This window comes from Festucalex cinctus, chromosome 6, assembly GCF_051991245.1.
Source record: "Festucalex cinctus isolate MCC-2025b chromosome 6, RoL_Fcin_1.0, whole genome shotgun sequence".
Lineage (NCBI taxonomy): Eukaryota > Metazoa > Chordata > Actinopteri > Syngnathiformes > Syngnathidae > Festucalex > Festucalex cinctus.
Window position 1 is genome coordinate 6,504,723 of NC_135416.1, and position 21,521 is coordinate 6,526,243.

Here is a 21,521-nt window from a genome sequence, read left to right on the forward strand (position 1 = left end):
CCAATTGGGAAAGACCGCATTTATATTCAGGCTGTTTTTTGATTGCCTCCATTTAAAAAAATAAATAAATATATATATATATATATATATATATATATATATATATATATATATATATATATATATATATATATATATATATATATATATATATATATATATATATATATATATATATATATATATATATATATGTATATATATATATATATATACATATAGACTAATCACATGTAGAATGACCAATAGTGTAGATTTCTTCGGAGGGTCTGACTTTAATAAGTTGCACAAAAAGGAATAACACCATAAACCTCTCTCACCAGATGAGTCAGATTATTGAATGCCTTACTGTACTGTATGTTCATTTAAATGAGACTACAATGTGGAAATTCTTAGAGCTTGAGAAATAATCTGTCGCAACCCTGCATCATTGTTCCTACACGTCTGACATTCCTAACGTAAACCTGTCACAGGTACCTCCCACTCCCCCCATTGACAGTATATGAGAAGCTGTTGTGGCTTGTCGTCTCGAGTTCAAAGAAGAGAGCCCGTTGCCCGTATTAGGATTTCTCATCATCCTATAGTAACCATGGTGGACTATGAAGTGACCGTCTACACAGGCGACCGAGTTAACGCCACCACCTTGAACAGCGTGAACATCAAGCTGGTGGGCACAGATGGCGAGAGTGACCGCACGTGGCTCAGGTCTTTGGTCATCTTCAGAGGATCAGTAAGTCAATCATTATTTTGTGTGCTCGTTTGAGTTGGACCGGAAGCGCCTAAAAGCTGATTGGTTGCCAACCGAGGTCCCCACAAGGTCCATATTAAAAACATGAATGCATGAGTTCAACGATAAAATGAATGTATTGTCAGTTTGGATTATTGGAAACTACGTTCCAATCAGTGTGTCATCTAGAATTCAAACTTCCATTCTACTCATTTAAAAATTAGTTGATAAAATCCATCCATCCATCCATTTTCTTGACCGCTTATTCCTCACAAGGGTCGCGGGGGGTGCTGGAACCTATCTCAGCTGGCTCTGGGCAATAGGCGGGGTACACCCTGGACTGGTTGCCAGCCAATTGCAGGGCACAGAGTTAATAAAAGAATTTATATAAATAAAAATAAAATGTTGTAATTACTTTAGTACAATACCCCATAGAAAATATTTATTCTGAAAGGAAAATCAAGGTTCTCAAAAAAAATAAAAATCTGCGAGGTGTGTACTTGGTAGCAAACAATTTTTCCAAGACATAATTTACACAAAAGTAAATACAACACGTGCAATTTAGCTAAACTTTAATATATTTATTTATTTATTTCTTTTTTTACACCGGCTAACTTAGTATTTCAACTCTCAATTGGCAAATAAGCAGCAGTTGTTGCTGTGACTTGTCAATTGTCAAACATTTATATATACTCATATTTGAAAAATACTTCAGCAAATTTCATGCATCAATTTTATTTGTAATGCAATGTATTGTAAAGTGTATGCTTAGTTTCAGGTGAGGTATCATTATCATAGTATATGTATTATTTTTGCTTAATTGATGTTTTGCAGATTAGGTCGAGTAAAATGTACATCTTTAGGTATGATGCAATGGCTTGCGGATGCAACCTAACTATCCGTATACAAATCTCATTTCAATGTCTGTTTTGACCAAATTTAAACCTTATTTCTTTATACAAACTATTTAAAACATTGATTCAGTTACTGGTCCTATGCATGTATGAATTACAGTATAGCATTTAACACATTCATTGCCAGACCAGCAAAAAAAAAATGCATCATTTGACGTCTTTTTCCGTCAATGGCAGTGAATGAGTTAAAAAAAAAAAAACATTTGAATAATTGTCTTGCACTGAGGGTATACGAATACTGTGCCATTATGTTTGTGTGTGTGTACCGTATCAAGTGTCAAATGAGAACCTGCTTTTTACCTGGAGGTTACGAAAGAAAAAACTCTTTTCATGTCGTGAGTTGTTGAAAACACATCATATCGACCACCATTTAAGCTCAGGTTTGGCGTCAAAATTTCAACCAATTTTGGAGGTTATGTAGACATACCGATGTGGTTATCTTACAATTGACCTCCACTGGCTCTTTGATTAGACCTCTCTTCCCGCTTTTCCCATGTAATTGTTACATGTAATTGTGCAGTGAATATTTCAAGAGACAACACTTCCTTTCATTTTCCCAGGTGTCAACTTACACCGTTTCCTGCCCAAACTCCCTCGGACGGCTGCTTCTGATAGAACTAGACAAACGACAATTCATCCTGTTGCCCAATGATGCTTGGTTCCCTGACAAGGTGCAAGTCAAATCACCTGAGGATGACATCTACACCTTTCCAGTGCACTGCTGGATCAGTGACAGGGAGACTCATCGCTACAGAGAGGGCAAAGGTGGGTTGATTTGCGTGCTTGTCCGCCATTGAATACTTGATAGCTACAAATAATCCTCGTGCAATGTTTGCGGTTTTGCTCTAAAAGCTCTGAGGATCTTTGATGAAAGCCACCCTCTTGGTCAGTACGCGAGGCAGCAGGAGCTGAGCCAGCGAAGTGTTGACTATGAGTGAGTGTGTTGTATGTAGATGTATACCGTATTTTCCACACTATAAGGTGCACCGTATTATAAGGCGCACCTTCAATGAATGACATATTTTAAAACTTTTTCCATATATAAGGCACTACAGTAGAGACTGGAGTTACGTTATGCATCCATTAGATGGTGCTGCGCTAAAGGGAATGTCAACATATCAGTCAGGTCAGTCAAACTTTATTAACTCATTCACTCCCAAAGACGTATTTATACGTTTTTTAGGTTTTTGTTTGCTAGAGTTTTTGTATGAAGGCTTTGATGCAGTTTCTGACCTGAAGTGGAAGCTTAAAGCGATGGTAGTTATTACAAAAAAAAAGTTTCATTCATGAAACAGATGAAGCACACTTTTTTTTTGTTTTTTGTAATAACTACTATCGCTTTAAGCGACCACTTCAGGCCAGAAACTGCATCAAAGCCTTCATACAAAAACTCTAGCAAACAAAAACCTAAAAAACGGATACGTTTTTGGGAGTGAATGAGTTAATAGATTACAAACCAGCTTTCTGACAACTCCATTCACTCCCAAAATGAATAAACAGCTGTTTTATTATTTTCTCCGAGGTAAAGCATTAGCATTAGCTAGCGATCCAAGATGGCGGAATCTTCTGCCGATCGTGCAGGGTCACCGATAGCGTCTTGACCGGCTGCGGCTCAATATTGATCCATATATAAGGCGCACTGGATTATAAGGCGCAGGGTCAGCTTTTGAAAAAATTGAAGGCTTTTAGGTGCGCCTTATAGTGCGGAAAATACGGTATTCTTATTTATGTATTATATTTTCAATAATTCTTTTGTATAGTGAAAGCATTCTGTGTGAGGTGACACAAATCTTTAAACCTGTCCAACAGCTGGGAGTTGTATGCCCCAGGTGTGCCCTACACCATAAAGACAGATGATCCTATGACCCTGCCAGATGAGGTTCAGTTCTCCTTCACCAAATCTACAGAGTTTGCATTCACAGCAGCTACAGGGTAAGAGCACTCCAAATGTGACCAGTGTGATGTGACCAATGCTTACTACTTTCTTTTACTTGACATAGCTATTGCCTGCTTTGTTTCCCAGGTTGGCGGAGCTTCAGCTGAAAGGGCTGGTTGACAACCAGGAAAATTGGAAAAATCTCGACGATATCAATGATGTGTTCCGTAACAAAGACACGCCCTTATCGGGTACTGAGGCGAAATGGCTTTTACATCCTCAACAACTTTCGTGTTACTCGTCAAGTGTTTCAGGATAGAATAAAAGACTGCGTGTATACCAGCAAAGTAGTAACAGGAGTATTTCTGTATTATTATTATTTTTGACCAATGAGCATTGGTTTTACAAGACTTGTGCTGTAAAGGTTTATCTGTTTTGTCAGATTATGTCCAGGAACACTGGAAGGAAGACTGGTTATTTGCATACCAGTTCCTAAATGGAGTCAATCCCACCTTGATTCAACGTTGCAAAACTCTACCCGAGAATTTCCCTGTGACTGACGACATGGTCTCCATTCCCGATGGCTCAAACTTGTCCAATGAGATGAAGGTAACAGTTTGTTTCACACTCCGCACAATCATCTTACAAAAAAATTGAATATATAGAACCCTTTTTCTTTCCAACAAAACCTTGGCATTGCACTACACAGTACAGTACAATATAAGAATTCAGATTTGTTCGCCCTCAAACAGCAAGGCAACATTTACCTGTGTGACTACAAGAACCTGGACGGAATGCCGGCAAACACCATACAAGGGATCCAGCAGTACTTGACGGCGCCCCTCGTCTTGCTTCACAAAAGACCCGACGACAAGCTGATGCCGATTGCCATTCAGGTGACATTAGTTTAATCCAACGTACTATAATAGTAATATAGAGTCTGCATTCCATTCTGTGTCTTCATTGCCAAACCTGCTGCTCGGCGATGTTGCGGCAAGATGGTTGAAACATCCCCGCACCCTCATGGTGGACACCAGAAGTAAAGTACATCAGGCTGAAGGATTACAAACAAGTATAGTGAACCTGTGAGGCTCCCAAAGTAGCTGTAGGTCACACACATGTGCAACATTGTGTGTAGGTCAGGGGCAGTACTTCTAGATTAGCAGACTGAAGTGGTGGTCCCCCAAGTCAAGAAGGTTTTTCTAGGTTTGTTGCCCAAGGATCTCATTTCTGCTCTTTGCAAAATGTGACCGGTTTCAAATCAACACTTCAACCTGATGCCATGGTTTTCAGTTTGAAAACTGCATTAAATAAGTGCAGAAGAATCTCAGGGAAGAATAGAGTGACGGTGCAGATCGGTGTCGCATCGGCAGTTACAAAATCCAACATGTCGTCCTTCAAACGTCCATCCTTACTTGAGATTATTTCTATCCCCTCCCACAGCTGAAGCAGACTCCAGCCGACGACAACCCCATCTTTCTCCCAACTGACTCAACGTACGACTGGCTGACGGCTAAGATTTTTGTGAGAAGTGCTGATTTCTCAGAACATCAAATCAACGCCCACTTGCTGCGCACTCACCTGATGGCTGAAGTTTTTGCTGTGTCACTGCTGCGCAACCTGCCCATGGTGCATCCCTTGTACAAGGTAACAGGAACTTTCCCAATCTGGTTTCGATCAAGTGATTTTATTCATCAAGACATCCGAAGAGTTTGTTTCATGGTCCTTCCTTCTTACCCTTTAGCTCCTCATACCCCACACTCGATACACTCTGCAGATCAATGAATTAGCTCGGGACCGGCTCATAGGACCCACCGGAGTCTTCACCAACGTAACAGTCATCCTTTGTTTTCAACTTGACATTTCAGATGCTCTGCTTACTTCATGTATTGTACTATTCCTCAGTTTACAGCTTCTGGCGGAGAGGCTGTGCCGAGAATCTTGACCAGATCGCTGTCCTCGATCACCTACAGGTCCCTCTGCATCCCCGACGACATCGCTGATCGCGACATGCAGGATGTGCCCAACTTCTACTACAGAGATGATGCACTCCAACTGTGGAGCGTCATGTTCAAGTACGACTTTTTGCGTGAGAAATTATTGTAACGGCAATCTACAAATCTTTGTAGTCGGGTGGTCAAATTGAATTTTCTCGAGGATCTGGTTGAATCTGCAGATATCATAATTTAGTTTCTCCTTTGAAGTAACTATGACACCAAAGGGACTGTTCAACCCAAGAATCCTAATGGTTCTCATAGAATAGTCTAAGTATCAGTGACGGTATTTAGCAGCATAGATGTATAATGATACAAGTTGTCTCTCACAAGATTTGTGCAGGGAGTGATACAGTACTACTACAAAAGTGATGACGACGTCCTACGAGACTCCGAACTGCAGACTTGGATCGGGGACATTTTTGAACACGGATTCCTTTCCCAGCCACAAACAGGTGATATTTACTAGGGATGTAACGATATCCAAACATCACGATACGATATGATCACGATATGAAGTTCACGATACGATAATTATAACGATATTGTGGCGATTGTTGGCGATATTTAAAAAAGATCACAATATTGTAAAAAAAACGAGCTCATACTAAAAAAAAAAAGCAAGCACAATACTGTGCTTTTGTACATAACAGCAATGCTATAAACCACCTACAATCTCTAATAACAACAGTGAGGCTCTTACTTGCTAATAGAAGCACACATTGATCGCTTCACAAGCAAATTAGGTTCCCCTTTATCTGACATTTAGCATAATTTTAAACATAGAAGGCCAAAACATCCCTAATGAAAATGTAATTGCACTCATAAAATAGCCACGAGAGGGTGCTAGAATTGCACAAATGGAAATCAACCTGACTTTTTTTTTAACAGATGAGTTCCTTTTAAATATTGTGAACATGACGACGACGATATTGTGGCAGTTTTAATATCACAATATCACGATATTGCCCTTATTGTGACATCCCTAATATTTACAGAGAATGATGCTACGCGTGGGCACATTTTATTCACCAGCAGCTCAAGGTTCCGAGACTGATACAGTTCTCTCATGTTCTTTTTTTCCCCTCCCAGGAATCCCTCAGAGTTTCACTACTGTGCCTGAATTGACCAAGTTTGCCACCATGGTGATGTTCACCAGTTCGTGCCAACATGCAGCCGTAAACAGCGGGCAGGTGTGATAAACAACAAAAACATCCTTCATATTACTTCGGGTCTTAACTCATTCACTCCCAGGACATTTTCACTGTTTTACTAGATTTTGACTGATTTTGCAAGGCCCATAGAATATTGTGCCCTATTGCTATAAAAACATGGAATCTACCAAAAGAAAGAATAGAGCCTCTTCTTTCATCAGGGGGAAAAAAAAGTACATTTCTACCTGTTTCCATTTTGCAGCAATTAGCATTAGGATATGGCTAATTTTCATCATTATTCACAAATCTGTTTAAAATAGTGGGGAAAAGAGCTTTTTGGTCTCTTATACTCTGCTGCCATCTGCTGGCAGTTTTTTTTAATAACTACCATTGCTTCTCAGCATTCTCTTCAGTTCAGAGGATGCATCAAAGCCAACACGTATAAATGCATCTTTGGGAACACAATAATATTTAAAATAGAACGTATTTATACGTTATTGGGAGTAAATGAGTTAATGGGAACCCTCATTGCAGTACGACTATGGTGGCTGGATGCCCAACACCCCCGCCACCCTGCGGCGTCCTCCGCCGACTGAAAAGGGGACAACAAGCGAGGCCACAATGCTCGAGACGTTGCCCCCGATCAACGTGACCGTTCAGGGAATGGCCACGGTCTGGCTGCTCAGTAGGCAGTCCTCAGACTTTGTAAGTACAACAAAGCAGATACTTATTGTTATATTGATCCAGGTTTGGGTTGTGAGTCTGGTGTACCGTGGAAGAATATCAGTCACTCAACTGTTCTAAGGGTCTTCCTATGACGGAAACTCATATTGTATTGTATTGTATTTGTGATTTTTGTGATTGTCTTGTCAATCCAGCCACGAACAAAAGCTAGTGACCATAAGCGAGCGGAGGAACATCAATCTACCAGAATATACAACAGACTGAAAGACAATTAGTTGATGAGAAAACTACTATAATTCACGTATATGATTTGTGTCAATAGGTCTCCCTCGGCCACTATCCCGAGGCCCATTACAGTGAAGGGACTCCCCGCCAGTTGCAAATGGATTTTAAAGCTGAGCTTGACATGTTGTCGACCGCGATCAACAACAGAAACAAAAGTCTGGAAATCCCTTACACTTACCTGGATCCAAAGAAGGTTGAAAACAGTGTGGCCATCTAAACATCGGAACGTTACAATCAAAAAAGGAGGTTTAGTTAACTGTTAGTCAAATATATATATATATATTTTTCCGTTATGCTCTGTGTCGACTTGAATACTTGCAGGCGAACAGCAAAAAAGTGAAAAGCATGTGAAACCTTGTTTTAATGAAACAATGTATGTATTTGTGTGCGGCAAATAAAAGTTCAAATATCACAAGCATTTACAAATCTGACGATTTCACAATTACTTCCTGCTCGACACCAATTTGCCGTACATTCTTCAGTCAAAGTAGAATTGTGCCATAACGTATGTGTGAACGATGGAGCATCACAGTTGGGTTGCTTCAATCCGGTTTCCCCATCATCTATTTTTAAGTGTCGCCATCCAGGAAGACAAAGCGCAAGGCAAGAGAGGACGCTTCTGCTTCTCATTCTTAAAAAAAAAAAATATCATAGTATAGCTACTACCCGGTGACGTGGTGTATAAGAGTTGTCGGCTACACGTAATTTCCTCAATTTTAAACTCAACAAAACATCTGTAATGAATGTTAACTATTCAATAGGTAAGTCGTTTGTACCCAAATAAGTTTTCCAAATGAAACCTGATGGACAGGTTTTTGTCATTGCTTTGTTGCCTTTTCAGAGCAAAATATGTAGCCCAGCCGAACCAATGTTGTTTTCAATTTATGATGTTGTGCTTCTTCCCAGGCAGACAAGTCTTCGCTCTTGTCGACTTGTGCACTGCACATGCACGCACATCAAATGAAAGGACGACACTGCATATTTTTAGGTTTTTTTTTGTTTTTTGTTTTTTTTAACTTTTAAAAAGACTTTGCATGGGGCGGTCATTTGAAGTACATTTTTGGGCGCTTCTGATGCATGTAAGTTAATTTGGGTTCGAATTTTAATTTTTAACATGCTAAAGTACATTTGATGGCTGTTTTTTTTTCTTCACATTTCATACTCAAAATATAATAGAATGTCTTTTTTTTTTTTTTTTTTTTTTGCAAGGGGGTACATTTCTTGAAGCAATATATTGATATTGCTGATAACCGTTATCATGCACAGCACGATGATAAGAGATTCATGTGGTTTTAACGTCCATCCAAGTTGTTCCTATATATTAGCATGTAACTTTTTTTTTTTTTTAACTCCCGTCACGAAAGAAGGGAGGCACCATCAACACTAAAAGTTGAAAAATGCTGCTCTTTAATGATACTGTTGTTGCGAAACCTAATAGTTTTTTGGCGGGAAGCCACGCGACAATGATGGCGACACGCCTTGTCTAGTTAGGTGAACTTCTCACAAGTTTGAATCCTGGCCGGAAGGATCAACAAGCTGATGTTCAGAAAAAATTCTCGACTTCGCCTTTACCCCTTATATGACCCGAGGTGTTTTGGGAAAGATCACATATATATTCAGGATATAGCGCTGATTAAAAAAAATAATAATATTTTTTTCTTTTTTTTCTTTCTTTTTTTAAAAAAAAATAAATAAATAAATAAATACATAAATAAATATTGGGCCCAGTCCCACTATAATGCTGTGCGTGTTGCTACTGGTTTAGTACGCCCGCTGCAAATGAAAGTCGACGTACAGTACACATCTAAAGTTGCACAAATATCCACAGTTTGAACCCGTGTCGAACCACAAATTTTTTTTTGCAAGACTCCAGGTTGGTGTTTTTCAGAACGTTTAACCCTTTTCATCTTGCATGATGAGACGTTACATTCTTAGTTTATGGTTGAAATTGTTTCCTAAGTTGAAGAAGCAAACCGTTCTGTATGATATGGTGAACCAATGCACAAAAATGTGTAAAGCACTTTAACTCACTTCACTTGGTAAATAAAACTCAAACCTAAGATAAAAGTCAATTAAACGAAACAATCCAAAACGAGATAAAAAAAAAAATCATCAACTTGATAGGCAGATGTGATTATTATACGTCTTACAATATGTGCGTGTAAAAACCAGACCTCACTTGAATTCTGCAGTTGCAACCTTGAATTTGCACATTGCTCATACATGTCTGACATTCCGAACAAAAGCCTGCAGCAGGCTCCTCCCACAATTTAGCATACAGGTACATAAAAAGCTGTTGTGGCAGACTGCATCTGGTTGGAAGAAGAACGGCTTTAACCCCTTATTAGGTTTCCTCATCATTCTGGAAAACAACAATGGTGGATTATGAGGTGACCGTCTACACTGGCGATCGAGTTCACGCCACCACAGTGAACCCTGTGCACATTAAGCTGGTGGGCACAGATGGCGAGAGTGACCGCACGTGGCTGAGGTCTTTGGTCATCTTCAGAGGAGCGGTAAGTTTGAAAAAAAAGAAATCATTTAGTTGAAGCAACTTTTTCCTGCTCCTGCGTTAAACAGGAAGTGCCAAAAGCTGATTCATTGCTAATCAAATATTAATGAGTGAAACTAAAAACAACAAATGTATTGACCATTTAAAATGTATAGGTTAATAAAATAGGCAATAAGTTTATTCTTAAAACTTAGTATTTTAGTTCTTTGACGAAAACAGAGCACTGGATTGACATAGTTTGGTTGAGGTACTAATGATATGCTTGTGTGTTAGTGTGGTTACTTTTGGGAGGTGAAATTATTGTCCCACCCATGTTTACTTCAATCAGGTTAGGTGAGGTGGGAATGATGCAACACCCTTCTGAATCTGATCCAAATTCTGGCTGTCCTGTTGACTTTCTTTACGAACCATTTTACTTGTCTTTGTTTTACCGGACTGTCTTTAAAGGAGGCACATGATGTATTTTTCATACATTAGAACAGTTTCAAGGTGTCTTAACACATTCATTGCCAGACCAGCAAAAAAAAAAAAAAAAAATTGCATCACTTCACGTCTTTTTCCGTCAATGGCAGTGAATGAGTTAATAACATGCCCGTTTAAAATACTGCCAGACTCAAGAATGGCAGTATCTTTTACACCAGGGGTGTCTCAACTTTTTCCTCTGAGGGTCACATACAGAAAAAATATAAAGCTTTAAGGGCCACTTTTATTATTATTTTTTTTTTAGATATTTATTAACACATTCATTGCCAGACCAGCAAAAAAAAAAAAAAAAAAAAAAAATGCATCATTTGACGTCTTTTTCCGTCAATGGCAGTGAATGAGTAAACAACACGTCTGCTCATTGTCTTTTCTGCAAAGTGTTGCATCCGCCGCTTGACTGATTGAGTCAGGACGTCAGTGCAAATTATGCAACCCTGGGCTGCTTTGGCAGCATGAGGGGGCGTAGATGGTGATGCTTGCACAGTCTTCGGGTTTCTGTACCCTGATAGAGGCCAGATCGAAACGCAGCTACACACAACCAGATCGAGGTCTCGTGTTGATGTCATACCTAAAACAAACTGCATCTGGTTGCAACTTGCCAGTCACATTAAATTGAAGAATCCTCTTCTACTGAATCTGGACCTGCTTATTAGTTATGGGCGATGTAGTATTTGTAAATTGTTATTTGTAAATTTTATCAGCCATTTTTTTTTTGTAATTATCAGTTAGTCTAGTTTTGATCACACTTGTTAGTTTTTAATCCCATTTTAATTACATTTACTCAACGTCATCTCGTTTCCATTTAGTCAAGTTTTAGTTGACTGCAGTCGAACATTTTAGTCTTCATTTTTGTCCAACCATATGAAAACAGAAACCATAATTGGCTAATTTTAGTCAAGACAATCATTTTTGCCATTTTACCTTTTTTTAATTATGTGTAGTGGATAATTTTATTTTATTTGATTGAGATTAATTGTTTTAGTTCATTTTAGTTTTTAGTTTGCATCCATGTGTAGCTGTCCAGGTGATTTGGGTTAAAGGGATATGTGACTAAATTTCAACAACATTAAAAAGTAATATTTTGCATTGTGCTATATTTGATAGCTTCATTATTTTCATATACAATTAATGCCTTTAAAAGCACATTTTGCCACTTTCTGTCGACTGAAAATGACATCACAGGTGATCAGGAAACTGGCAATGACCGATCACGGCTCACCTGTTTTCTGGGATTGGATGTGACGGTAGCAAACTGAGCCATGATTGGTCGTTAGTTCGTTTCCCGAGCAAGCGTTGTCATCTTCATCTGCTCATCTGGAGTGGACATGACAGCACCAAAATGTGACAAGACCATAACAGTACACCTAATATTTTCAACAAAATTCAAAATATTTTCATTTTCTAGGTCACAACATACACTGTTTCCTGCCCCAAATCCCTTGGACGGCTGGTTCTGATAGAACTAGACAAACGCCAATTTTTCATTTTGCCCAGCGACGCTTGGTTCCCTGACAAGGTGGAAGTCAAATCACCTGAGAACGACATCTACAGTTTTCCTGTCTACTGCTGGATCAGTGACAGCGAGACTCACCGCTTCAGAGAGGGCAAAGGTGGGTTGATTTGCGTGCTTGTGTGCCATTTTGTTTGAAATAGCTGCAATTAATTCTCATGTAAATTGATTGTTTTTTTGTTTTTTTTACAAGCTTTGAGGATCTTTGATGAAAGTAATCCTCTTGGTCAATACGCAAGGGAGCAGGAGTTGAGTCAGCGAAGTGTAGACTATGCGTGAGTGTTCACATATTTCCAACATGTCCATGTTACATTTAAGACATACTGTATAAAGGCAACATTAACCTTTACACCACCCACTAGCTGGGATTTGTATCACCCAGGTGTGACCTACTCCATTAAGGCAGATGGTCCTATGACCCTTCCAGATGAGGTCCAGTTCTCCTTCACCAAGACGACAGAGTTTGCATTTACAGCGGCTACAGGGTATATTATGTCACCTCGGGGTTGTTTGACTTTTGAGGTTCCGGTGTCTTATGCAAAATCTGCTTGTTTGTTTCCCAGGCTGGCTGAGCTTCAGCTAAAGGGGCTGACCGAGAACCAGGAAAATTGGCAACATCTTGATGATATCAATGACGTGTTCCGTAACAAAGACACGCCCTTATCAGGTAGTAATGATTCATGGTTATTCTGTTCTTAACTCATTTCCTCCCAATAACGTATAAATACGTTTTTTTAACGTTGTAAGTGTCCCAAAGACGTATTTATACGTTTTTTTGTTTTTTATGCTAGAGCATACATTTGGCTTTGATACAGCCTCTCAACTGCAAAGAACGGTTGCAGAAATGGTAGTTATTAGACAAACGGCCAGCAGGTGGCAGCAGAAAAAAGGAGATCAACCAGGGCCATGTAGAAAAAAAGCTTAATTACTTACAGTTTGAAATAGATTTGTGAAAACTGATGAAACTTAGCTCTCTTCTAATGCTAATTGCTGCAAAACGGAAACAGATAGAAACTTACTTTTTTTTCCTGATGAAAGAAGAGACTTTAATCTTTCTTTTGATAGCTTCCATGTTTTTATAGCAATAGAACACAATATTCTGTGGGCCTTGCAAAATCAGTCAAAATCCAGTAAAACAGCCGGGAGCGAACGGGACTGTTTCTGTGAAAATGGCTGGGAGTGAAAAAAGCAAAATATTTTTCAGCTGAAGCCACAAACGAACAATCACGACATGTCGGCCAAGTGCTCAAAAAATGGCTTACATTTTAAATTTTGCTGGCATGGTCAGCAGTAATAAATTCTTACAACAAGTTCCTTTCTCACTGTCGAAAAAGAAATCCACATTGTGACAATTTTTTATTTATTTATTTTTTGTCAGATTATGTGCAGGAACACTGGAAGGAGGACTGGTTCTTTGCCTACCAGTATCTAAATGGCATCCATCCCAACTTGATCCGACGTTGCAAAACTCTGCCCAACAACTTCCCTGTGACTGATGACATGGTCTTCATCCCCGATGGCTCAAACCTTTCCACTGAGTTGCAGGTATCACGTTTGACGGAATATTTTTATAAATATCTTGTCAATGGTGCAACTAGCTTGGTATTGCATTACATCTACAATTTATTTTAAACACGCAGATATGTTTTCTCTCAATCAGCAAGGCAACATTTACTTGTGTGACTACAAGAACCTGGATGGGATGCCTGCAAACATCATCCAAGGGATTCAGCAGTACCTGATGGCGCCGCTCGTCCTGCTTCACAAAAGACCCGATGACAAGCTGATGCCGATTGCCATTCAGGTGACGAGTTTACTCCGATGCTCATTAGCGTGTCAACATTTTTAACGTACGGTGAATGTCCCGTCAGCCTGAGATTGTGAGTGACGTGGTGAGATTTCACAGTACCAGACGTACTCTGGCTCACCCATTTGACTGCTTTCAAGTCTTTGGATTTTACATTGCATTTCTCTTGCTTCGGCTCAGCGAGCTTGTGGGACACATTTCCTCAACAATGCATAGAAAACATCTTGACTGGTAGTAGGGGTGTTAAAAAAAAAATCGATTCGGCAATATATCGCGATACTACAGCACGCAATTCTCGAATCGATTCAATAGGCAACCGAATCGTTTTTTTTAACATCCATTTTTGATGAAAAAATATTCAACAAAACGTCTAACTTTCACACCTTAAGCATGGAAGAATGTTATATTAATGGAACATTAAGTAGGGGTGTGCTCAAAAAATCGATACGGCAATATATCGTTGCGGGCCTCATTACAATACACGTATCGATACGCAGGCGTCAGAATCGATATTGCTTGTTAACTTTAAATAGGCAGTTAACGTTTGCCTTTGCAGCTTGCATTGTACCTAAAAAATAAAAACCAGCAGCGTCTTTGAAGTTAATTGCCTTCAATTAATGCAAAAATAGCTCACCAGTGATTGGACACTGTGACTGGCTAATAAAAATGAAAGCAGAGGAAGAATGTCAACATTTATTTACTTATAAACTTAACATGGCATGTGTCTCAGTGTACCAATTTTGCTCTATTTTGTTAAAAAAAATAAAAATAAAATAAAATGTGTCTTATGTGGGATACATATGTATCGCAATACGTATCGTATCGTGGCCCCTGTATCGTGATACGTATCGTATCGTGGCCCCTGTATCGTGATACGTATCGTATCGTGAGGTTGGCGGCAATACCCAGCCCTAACATTAAGCCTTAATATTTTATTTCAATGCTGTTCAAACATGAACAATGTTACAACATGTTTGTTAAATACAGTGGCTCACAGTTATAAGACTGAAGTTTCAGATCAATAAATGATACATTTTCATACAAATCTTCCAGTGTAGATGTGCAAGTTTACTGAATGGTATTTGTAAATTTGAGTAAAAAAAAACAATCGCAACAATCGACTTGCAAATTCATATCGGGATTAATCGGTATCGAATCGAATCGTGACCTATGAATCGTGATACGGATCGAATCGTCAGGTACTAGGCAATTCACACCCCTAACTGGTAAACACCGAGGTGGATGTAGTCTCTCTTCAAGAATCACCGCAGATTGACTCGTAATTTGCGGATGATACATTTATACAGGTCGGCTAACGGCTTTATCAAAATGTCTCCTGAGGCAGGAAAATAATCAGCATTTTGAAATCTGTGGCCATGGTTTCCAGAGCAACAACAAAGTCTTTAGTGAAGTATCTGGGTCTATCCCAAAGAAAGATGGAACATGAGAACTGTGTTCGATCACTGCAGCATTTGCAGAAAAAAGCAAAAACAAAACCACGTCCAGTCAAACGTCCAATCATATTGATGCCTCTTCCCACAGCTGAAGCAGATTCCAGGTGATGACAACCCCATCTTCCTCCCAACTGACTCGACGTATGACTGGCTGACAGCTAAGATTTTTGTGAGAAGTGCAGATTTCACCGAGCACCAGCTCAATGCGCACTTTCTGCGCACTCACCTGCTGGCGGAGGCTTTCGCGGTGTCACTGTTGCGCAATCTGCCGATGGTGCATCCCCTCTACAAGGTAACGGGAAGTTGCCCACTTTGGTTTTATTGATCAGAACATCTTTTGTCTGAAGATTTCGTCTCATGATCCTTCCTTCTGTCCCTTTAGCTTCTCATACCTCACACTCGATACACACTGCAAATCAATGAATTAGCTCGGGACCAGCTCATAGGACCCACCGGAGTCTTCACCCTGGTAAAAGTCAACTTTTGCTTTCAGCATGACATTTAAGCTTCTCTGTTTTACGCCATGTATTTTATTATTCCTCAGTTTTCTGCATCCGGTGGAGAGACTACGCCAAAGATCTTGGCCAGATCGCTGTCCTCGATCACCTATCGGTCACTTTGCATCCCCGACAATATTGCTGATCGCGACATGCAGGACGTGCCCAACTTCTACTACAGGGATGATGGGCTCCAAATTTGGAACATCATGTTCAAGTAGGATAAGCATTTTTTCATCAGAAAAAAATTATACAAAACCATTTTCTGCATAAGTAGAGGGGTGGAGGATGGGCCCAGGAAGAACCAATCACATTTTTGTGGATGAATGTGCAGATACAGTTTGGGAATTAATTTTCACCCTAAACTAGATCATTTTCAATGAAATACCAATGACGTATTTAGAAGAATGGATGTGTAATAATACAAATTGTCTCTCAAAAGATTTGTGCAGGGAGTGATACAGCACTACTATAAAAGTGACAGCGCGGTCCAGCGTGACTCTGAACTTCAGACTTGGATCGGGGACATTTTTGAACACGGATTCCTTTCCCAGCCACAAACAGGTGACCTTTGATGGGCCGTGCAACATGTTCATTTTTATTCTTCAACACCTTTCCGCAGAGACATCGTGTTCCACAATACATCCACACATTTTTATATATATCCGTGTTGCAACGCACTTGACACGATGAAAACAAACAGTGTGCTGTATTGTTTTTGCCTGTGATTAGCATCTCTCTCTCTCTCTCTCTCATCGTAGAAATTGTAATCCCTTGAAATAATCCCCATTTTTAACTCATTTGCTCCCAATAACGTGTAAATACGTTTTTGCTTTTTTTTAATGTTCTAAGTGTCCCAAGGACGTATTTATAAGTTTTTTGTTTTGTTTTTTTGTTTTTTATGCTAGAGCATACAGAAGGTTTTGATGCAGCCTCTCAATTGCAAATTGCAGAAATGGTAGTTATTACACAAACGGCCAGCAGGTGGCAGCAGAGCAAAGGAGATCAACCAGGGCCATGTCGAAAAAAAAGCTCAATTACTTACAATTTTGAATAGATTTGTGAAAACTGATCAAACTTAGCTCTCTTCTAATGCTAATTGCTGCAAAACTGAAACAGATAGAAACATACTTTTTTTCCCTGATGAAAGAAGAGACTTTAATCTTTCTTTTGACAGGTTCCATGCTTTTATAGCAATAGAACACAATATTCTGTGGGCCTTGCAAAATCAGTCAAAATCCAGTAAAACAGCCGGGAGCGAACGGGATTGTTTCTGTGAAAATGGCTGGGAGTGAAAGAGTTAAGAAATGTACCTGTAATCTGATTACATTTTTTCCCCTGTACTATAACAGATTAGAGTTACATTTTTATTTTATTTTATTTTTTTCATATTCTGAATACGCAACGCCGGTACATGTATTCCGTCAATCCTCAAGCACGCCTATAAAAATAAACGAAAATTAAATTGTATGTTTGGGGATGTTGGGGGTGTACCACTATTTCTTGTATTAGATTTCATTATAGTGCCACACATATGTTACTTACCAGCAAAAACATCTCACAATGATGCCTTTTTCCTCACTCTTTTTCTCAGGTATCCCTCAAAGTTTCACCAGCGTGTCAGACCTGATCAAATTTGCAACCATGGTGATGTTTACGAGCTCATGCCAGCATGCAGCTGTAAACAGCGGCCAGGTAAATTCCCTGCACTTCCTTTCATTCAATCTGGCCTAAGCAGGTATAAGGATGCATATTGTAAACCCTTATTTGCAGTACGATTACAGTGGCTGGATGCCCAACACCCCCGCGACCCTGCAGCGTCCTCCCCCAACCAAAAAGGGGACAACCAGCGAGGCCACAATGTTGCAGACGTTGCCCGTCATCAACGCGACTGCTCAGGGAATGGCCGCAGTCTGGCTGCTCAGCAGGCAGCCTTCCGACTTTGTAAGTAGACCAAACTCGATCTGACAAAATAAATATCCAACCATCCATTTTCTATGGCACTCCTCATTCTACTCAAAAACAGTGTTTCACATTCACATCCAAACCTACGCACAATTTAGAGTCATCAAAGCATGTTTTGGGATTGTGGTAAGGAAAGCTGGAGCACCCGGAGTAAATCCACACAAGCACTGGGGGAACAGAGCTGAGATTTGAACCTCAGAGTGAGATACAAGTGTCATGTTTTGGTTCTGTTTAGGGTGGGTTTTTGCTTTGTTTTTTGTTGGGTTTGTAGTTTGTCATGTTTATGTTCTGACTTCCTGGTTTTCCCTAGTCTCGTTTAGCCTTTCCATGTCCACCTGTGTGTACCTGCCCGTCCTCATGTGCCAACCAATCAGCACCCCCTTCCATTTGTGTCTTGCCCAGCTGTGTCTCGTCGTGTGTAATTAGTGTGTGTATTTAGTTACTGGTTTTCGTGTCAGTGTTTGCCGGTTCATTGTTCTTGTTGCCCCACGTCCATGCTCCCACAGTTAAGTCTGCTCGTGTATTGTTTTTCCCTTCGGTATTTTGTTATTCGTTGTTACCAAGCCCTGTTTGCAACTTTAGTTTTGTTTGATTAAATTTACTCCGTTTTCGCACCTCTGCCTCCCTGACTTGTCCGCCTCCTGCATTTGGGTCCACCACCACACTTTCGAGTCCTGACAGAATGAACCGACCAGAACTGAAGCGAAAACCGAAAACTAAATACACACACTAATTACACACGACGAGACACAGCTGGGCAAGACACAAATGGAAGGGGGTGCTGATTGGTTGGCACATGAGGACGGGCAGGTACACACAGGTGGACATGGAAAGGCTAAACGAGACTAGGGAAAACCAGGAAGTCAGAACATAAACATGACAAACTACAAACCCAACAAAAAACAAAGCAAAAACCCACCCTAAACAGAACCAAAACATGACAACAAGGTGGACACGCTACGTTATTTCAGATCCCCGTGTGTTTCTAATTTCTTAAAAATGGCTTATTGGACTTCTACTCCAACTGTAAAGGGAAGGAACGACTCATGAAAGCCGGTCTCAACGCCCTCAGAATGCCACAACGTGGTCGCATAGTCCACACAGTACATGGGAACTGGTTGACAAAACTCATATGCAATATGTCTTAAAGTACATAGTTATCCCGCTCAAGTGTCTCAAACCAAAAGATACTTGTTTGAGAACTGAACTTTTATATACTCGCGTATGTTCTTTGTTTCAACAGGTCCCCCTCGGACACTACCCAGAGGACCATTTCACCGAGGAGATCCCCCGCCAGCTGCAAAAGGATTTCAAAGCCGAGCTCGACAAGGTGTCGATCACGATCAACAACAGGAACAAAAGTCTGGAGATCCCGTACACGTACCTGGATCCGAACAACGTAGAGAACAGTGTGGCCATCTAAAAACATTGGAAAGTCTCAATCAAAAGGAAATTGAGCATTTATAAAGCAGTTCCATGGGGTAGGGAGGGTTACCAGTCCTTATGGCTTATTTGTGCTGGGCAAGTCTGGATTTAAGTCTGTGATGTAAAACTAAGGGCATTTGTGTCTGTAGACCACATAGCTGGTGTTGCAATTGATTATTAATGAATGCTGTGTGGTGCTCGTGACATAATTCCCCCATGAAACTAATGTTTTGTTAAGTGGGTTCAGGGGGAAGGTTTTATGGCGGGGTTCGGCAACCTGCGGCTCTTTAGCGCCGCCCTAGTGGCTCCCTGGAGATTTTTCAAAAATGTTTGAAAATGGAAAAAGATGGGGAAGAGAAATATACTGTATATATATTAGGGGTGTGAATTGCCTAGTACCTGACGATTCGATTCGTATCACGATTCACAGGTCACGATTCGATTCGATACCGATTAATCCCGATACGAATTTATAAGTCGATTGTTGCGATTTTTTTTCATTCAAATTTAGAAAATACTAATCAGTAAGCTTGTAGAGTGTAAGATTTATATGAAAATGTATTATTTATTGATCTGAAATTTCAGTCTTATAGAGGTTGTAATCTGTTTCATGTTTGAACAGCATTAAAATAAAATATTAAGGCTTAATGTTCCGTTCATATAACATTCTTCCATGCTCAAGGTGTGAATCCTAAAAAAAAAAAAAAAAAAAAAAAAAAAAAAAAAAAAAATAGATTCTGCCGATTATTGAATCGATTCGAGAATCGCGCGATGTAGTATCGCGATATATCGCCGAATTGATTTTTTTTAACACCCCTAATATATATATTGTTTTAATAGGAGGATAAACATGACACAAAGATTCTTAACTTTTTCCAATGCTGTAAAAATGTGTAGAATAAATATTAAATTTCAACATTTATGTAAACGAAGATTTACGTCATAGCCTGCGACACACATTTCTATCAGCAGGGCGGGATGCCAGGCAGGTGGCTGTTGCAAACAAACCGGCACCTGTGTGATGGGCCATGGATCCCAAAGGGGGGAAAAAATAACTGAGGAGAGCAGAGGATTTAATGTTTCTTGGACCGAATCATTTACATTCATCGCCAATGCGGAAGTGTATGGAGGTGATGAACCTTGTGATCGAAATGGTGAACAAGATGATTTAGATTTAGAGACTTATAAGTCTCTAAATCTAAATCATCTTGTCCAGTCAAGTCAAGTCAAGTCAAGTCCAAGTCTATAGACTTGGACTTGACTTTAATGATCAATAATTGCAAAAGCATTGAACTACCGTCAGTTCCGTGCATTGCTTGATGAAGTTGACAGTGAATATTCCGATCTCCTGCTACACAACAAATTCCGATGGCTGTCCAGGGGTGATGTTTTAAGGCCGCTTGCGCTGAATGACACTTAAGCCTGGTTCACACGGCAGGAGAATTTCAATTTCCTCTCCCGACAACCGTAACAGATAATCCTGCCGTGTTCAAAACTGTAACGCCCGGGATTTTTTTTTCTTCTCTCTCTTCACATGTGGTGTCTGTCAAAGATTGGAAATCGGCCAACAATTTACAAATCTTGCCGTGTTAACCAGGCTTTAGGGATATTATTGTGCTTTGTTGTTCAGGTCCGAGGATAGCTGCGTTGGTTGCATGTTAACAAAAGAAGATACTGCTTCGTTTTACCCTTGCACTGACTTGCTTGGCACTTGCACAGATATGGGTTGCCTTCATTATAAGGCTTATAAGGCTTTTAATTGTTTTTGTGGCTCCATACATATTTGTTTTTGTTTTTTTTGGTCCAATATGGCTCTTTTAACATTTTGGGTTGCCGACCCCTGTTTCAGGGTGATGTTCTTTAAGTTGTTTTCCTGTTTGGTGTTTGAGGAATGTTCAGTAAAGTCTTTTGCGACACACCTCCTGCGTCTCCTTGGCTTCGGCACCACAGCAGATTATATTTGACACGACGAGGTAAGGTAGGACTCAGACGCAGGCGTAAGGTAAGCCACCAAGGCAGCAGGTTTATTTCCGGCCAACAGGTGTCTCCTCTCAAGCTGAGAGGAGAACAGGGAAGCAAAAAAGTGGAGAACAAAAAGCGCTCCACTAGGGAGGAAAAAACAGGCAAAAGGTACTGGGGACAACGAAAAGCGCTCCGCTAGGGAGGAAAAAGGGCACAAGGCAAAAGGGGTAACAAAAGGCGCTCCACTGGGGAGGAAAAGGCACAAAAACAAG

At 40.0% G+C, this 21,521-nt stretch overlaps 2 protein-coding genes across 2 annotated transcripts; both read left to right on the plus strand.

The window, feature by feature from the left end:
* Positions 1-518: 518 nt before the first annotated feature.
* LOC144020761 (arachidonate 12-lipoxygenase, 12R-type-like) lies at positions 519-8,052 on the plus strand. Its single transcript, XM_077524538.1, has 14 exons — positions 519-730; positions 2,202-2,406; positions 2,494-2,575; positions 3,451-3,573; positions 3,665-3,768; positions 3,960-4,126; positions 4,270-4,413; positions 4,961-5,164; positions 5,262-5,348; positions 5,423-5,592; positions 5,845-5,966; positions 6,604-6,704; positions 7,200-7,370; positions 7,672-8,052. Exons 1-14 carry the CDS (start codon positions 590-592, stop codon positions 7,849-7,851), a joined length of 2,001 nt encoding a protein of 666 aa, XP_077380664.1. The 5' UTR covers positions 519-589; the 3' UTR covers positions 7,852-8,052.
* Positions 8,053-9,961: 1,909 nt separating this feature from the next.
* On the plus strand, positions 9,962-20,012 carry LOC144020968 (arachidonate 12-lipoxygenase, 12R-type-like). The gene is made up of 14 exons (XM_077524905.1): positions 9,962-10,150; positions 12,035-12,239; positions 12,333-12,414; positions 12,502-12,624; positions 12,703-12,806; positions 13,518-13,684; positions 13,800-13,943; positions 15,489-15,692; positions 15,783-15,869; positions 15,945-16,114; positions 16,340-16,461; positions 17,492-17,592; positions 17,671-17,841; positions 19,106-20,012. The coding sequence occupies exons 1-14, from the start codon at positions 10,010-10,012 to the stop codon at positions 19,283-19,285; spliced, it is 2,001 nt and encodes a 666-aa protein (XP_077381031.1). The 5' UTR covers positions 9,962-10,009; the 3' UTR covers positions 19,286-20,012.
* Positions 20,013-21,521: the final 1,509 nt, after the last annotated feature.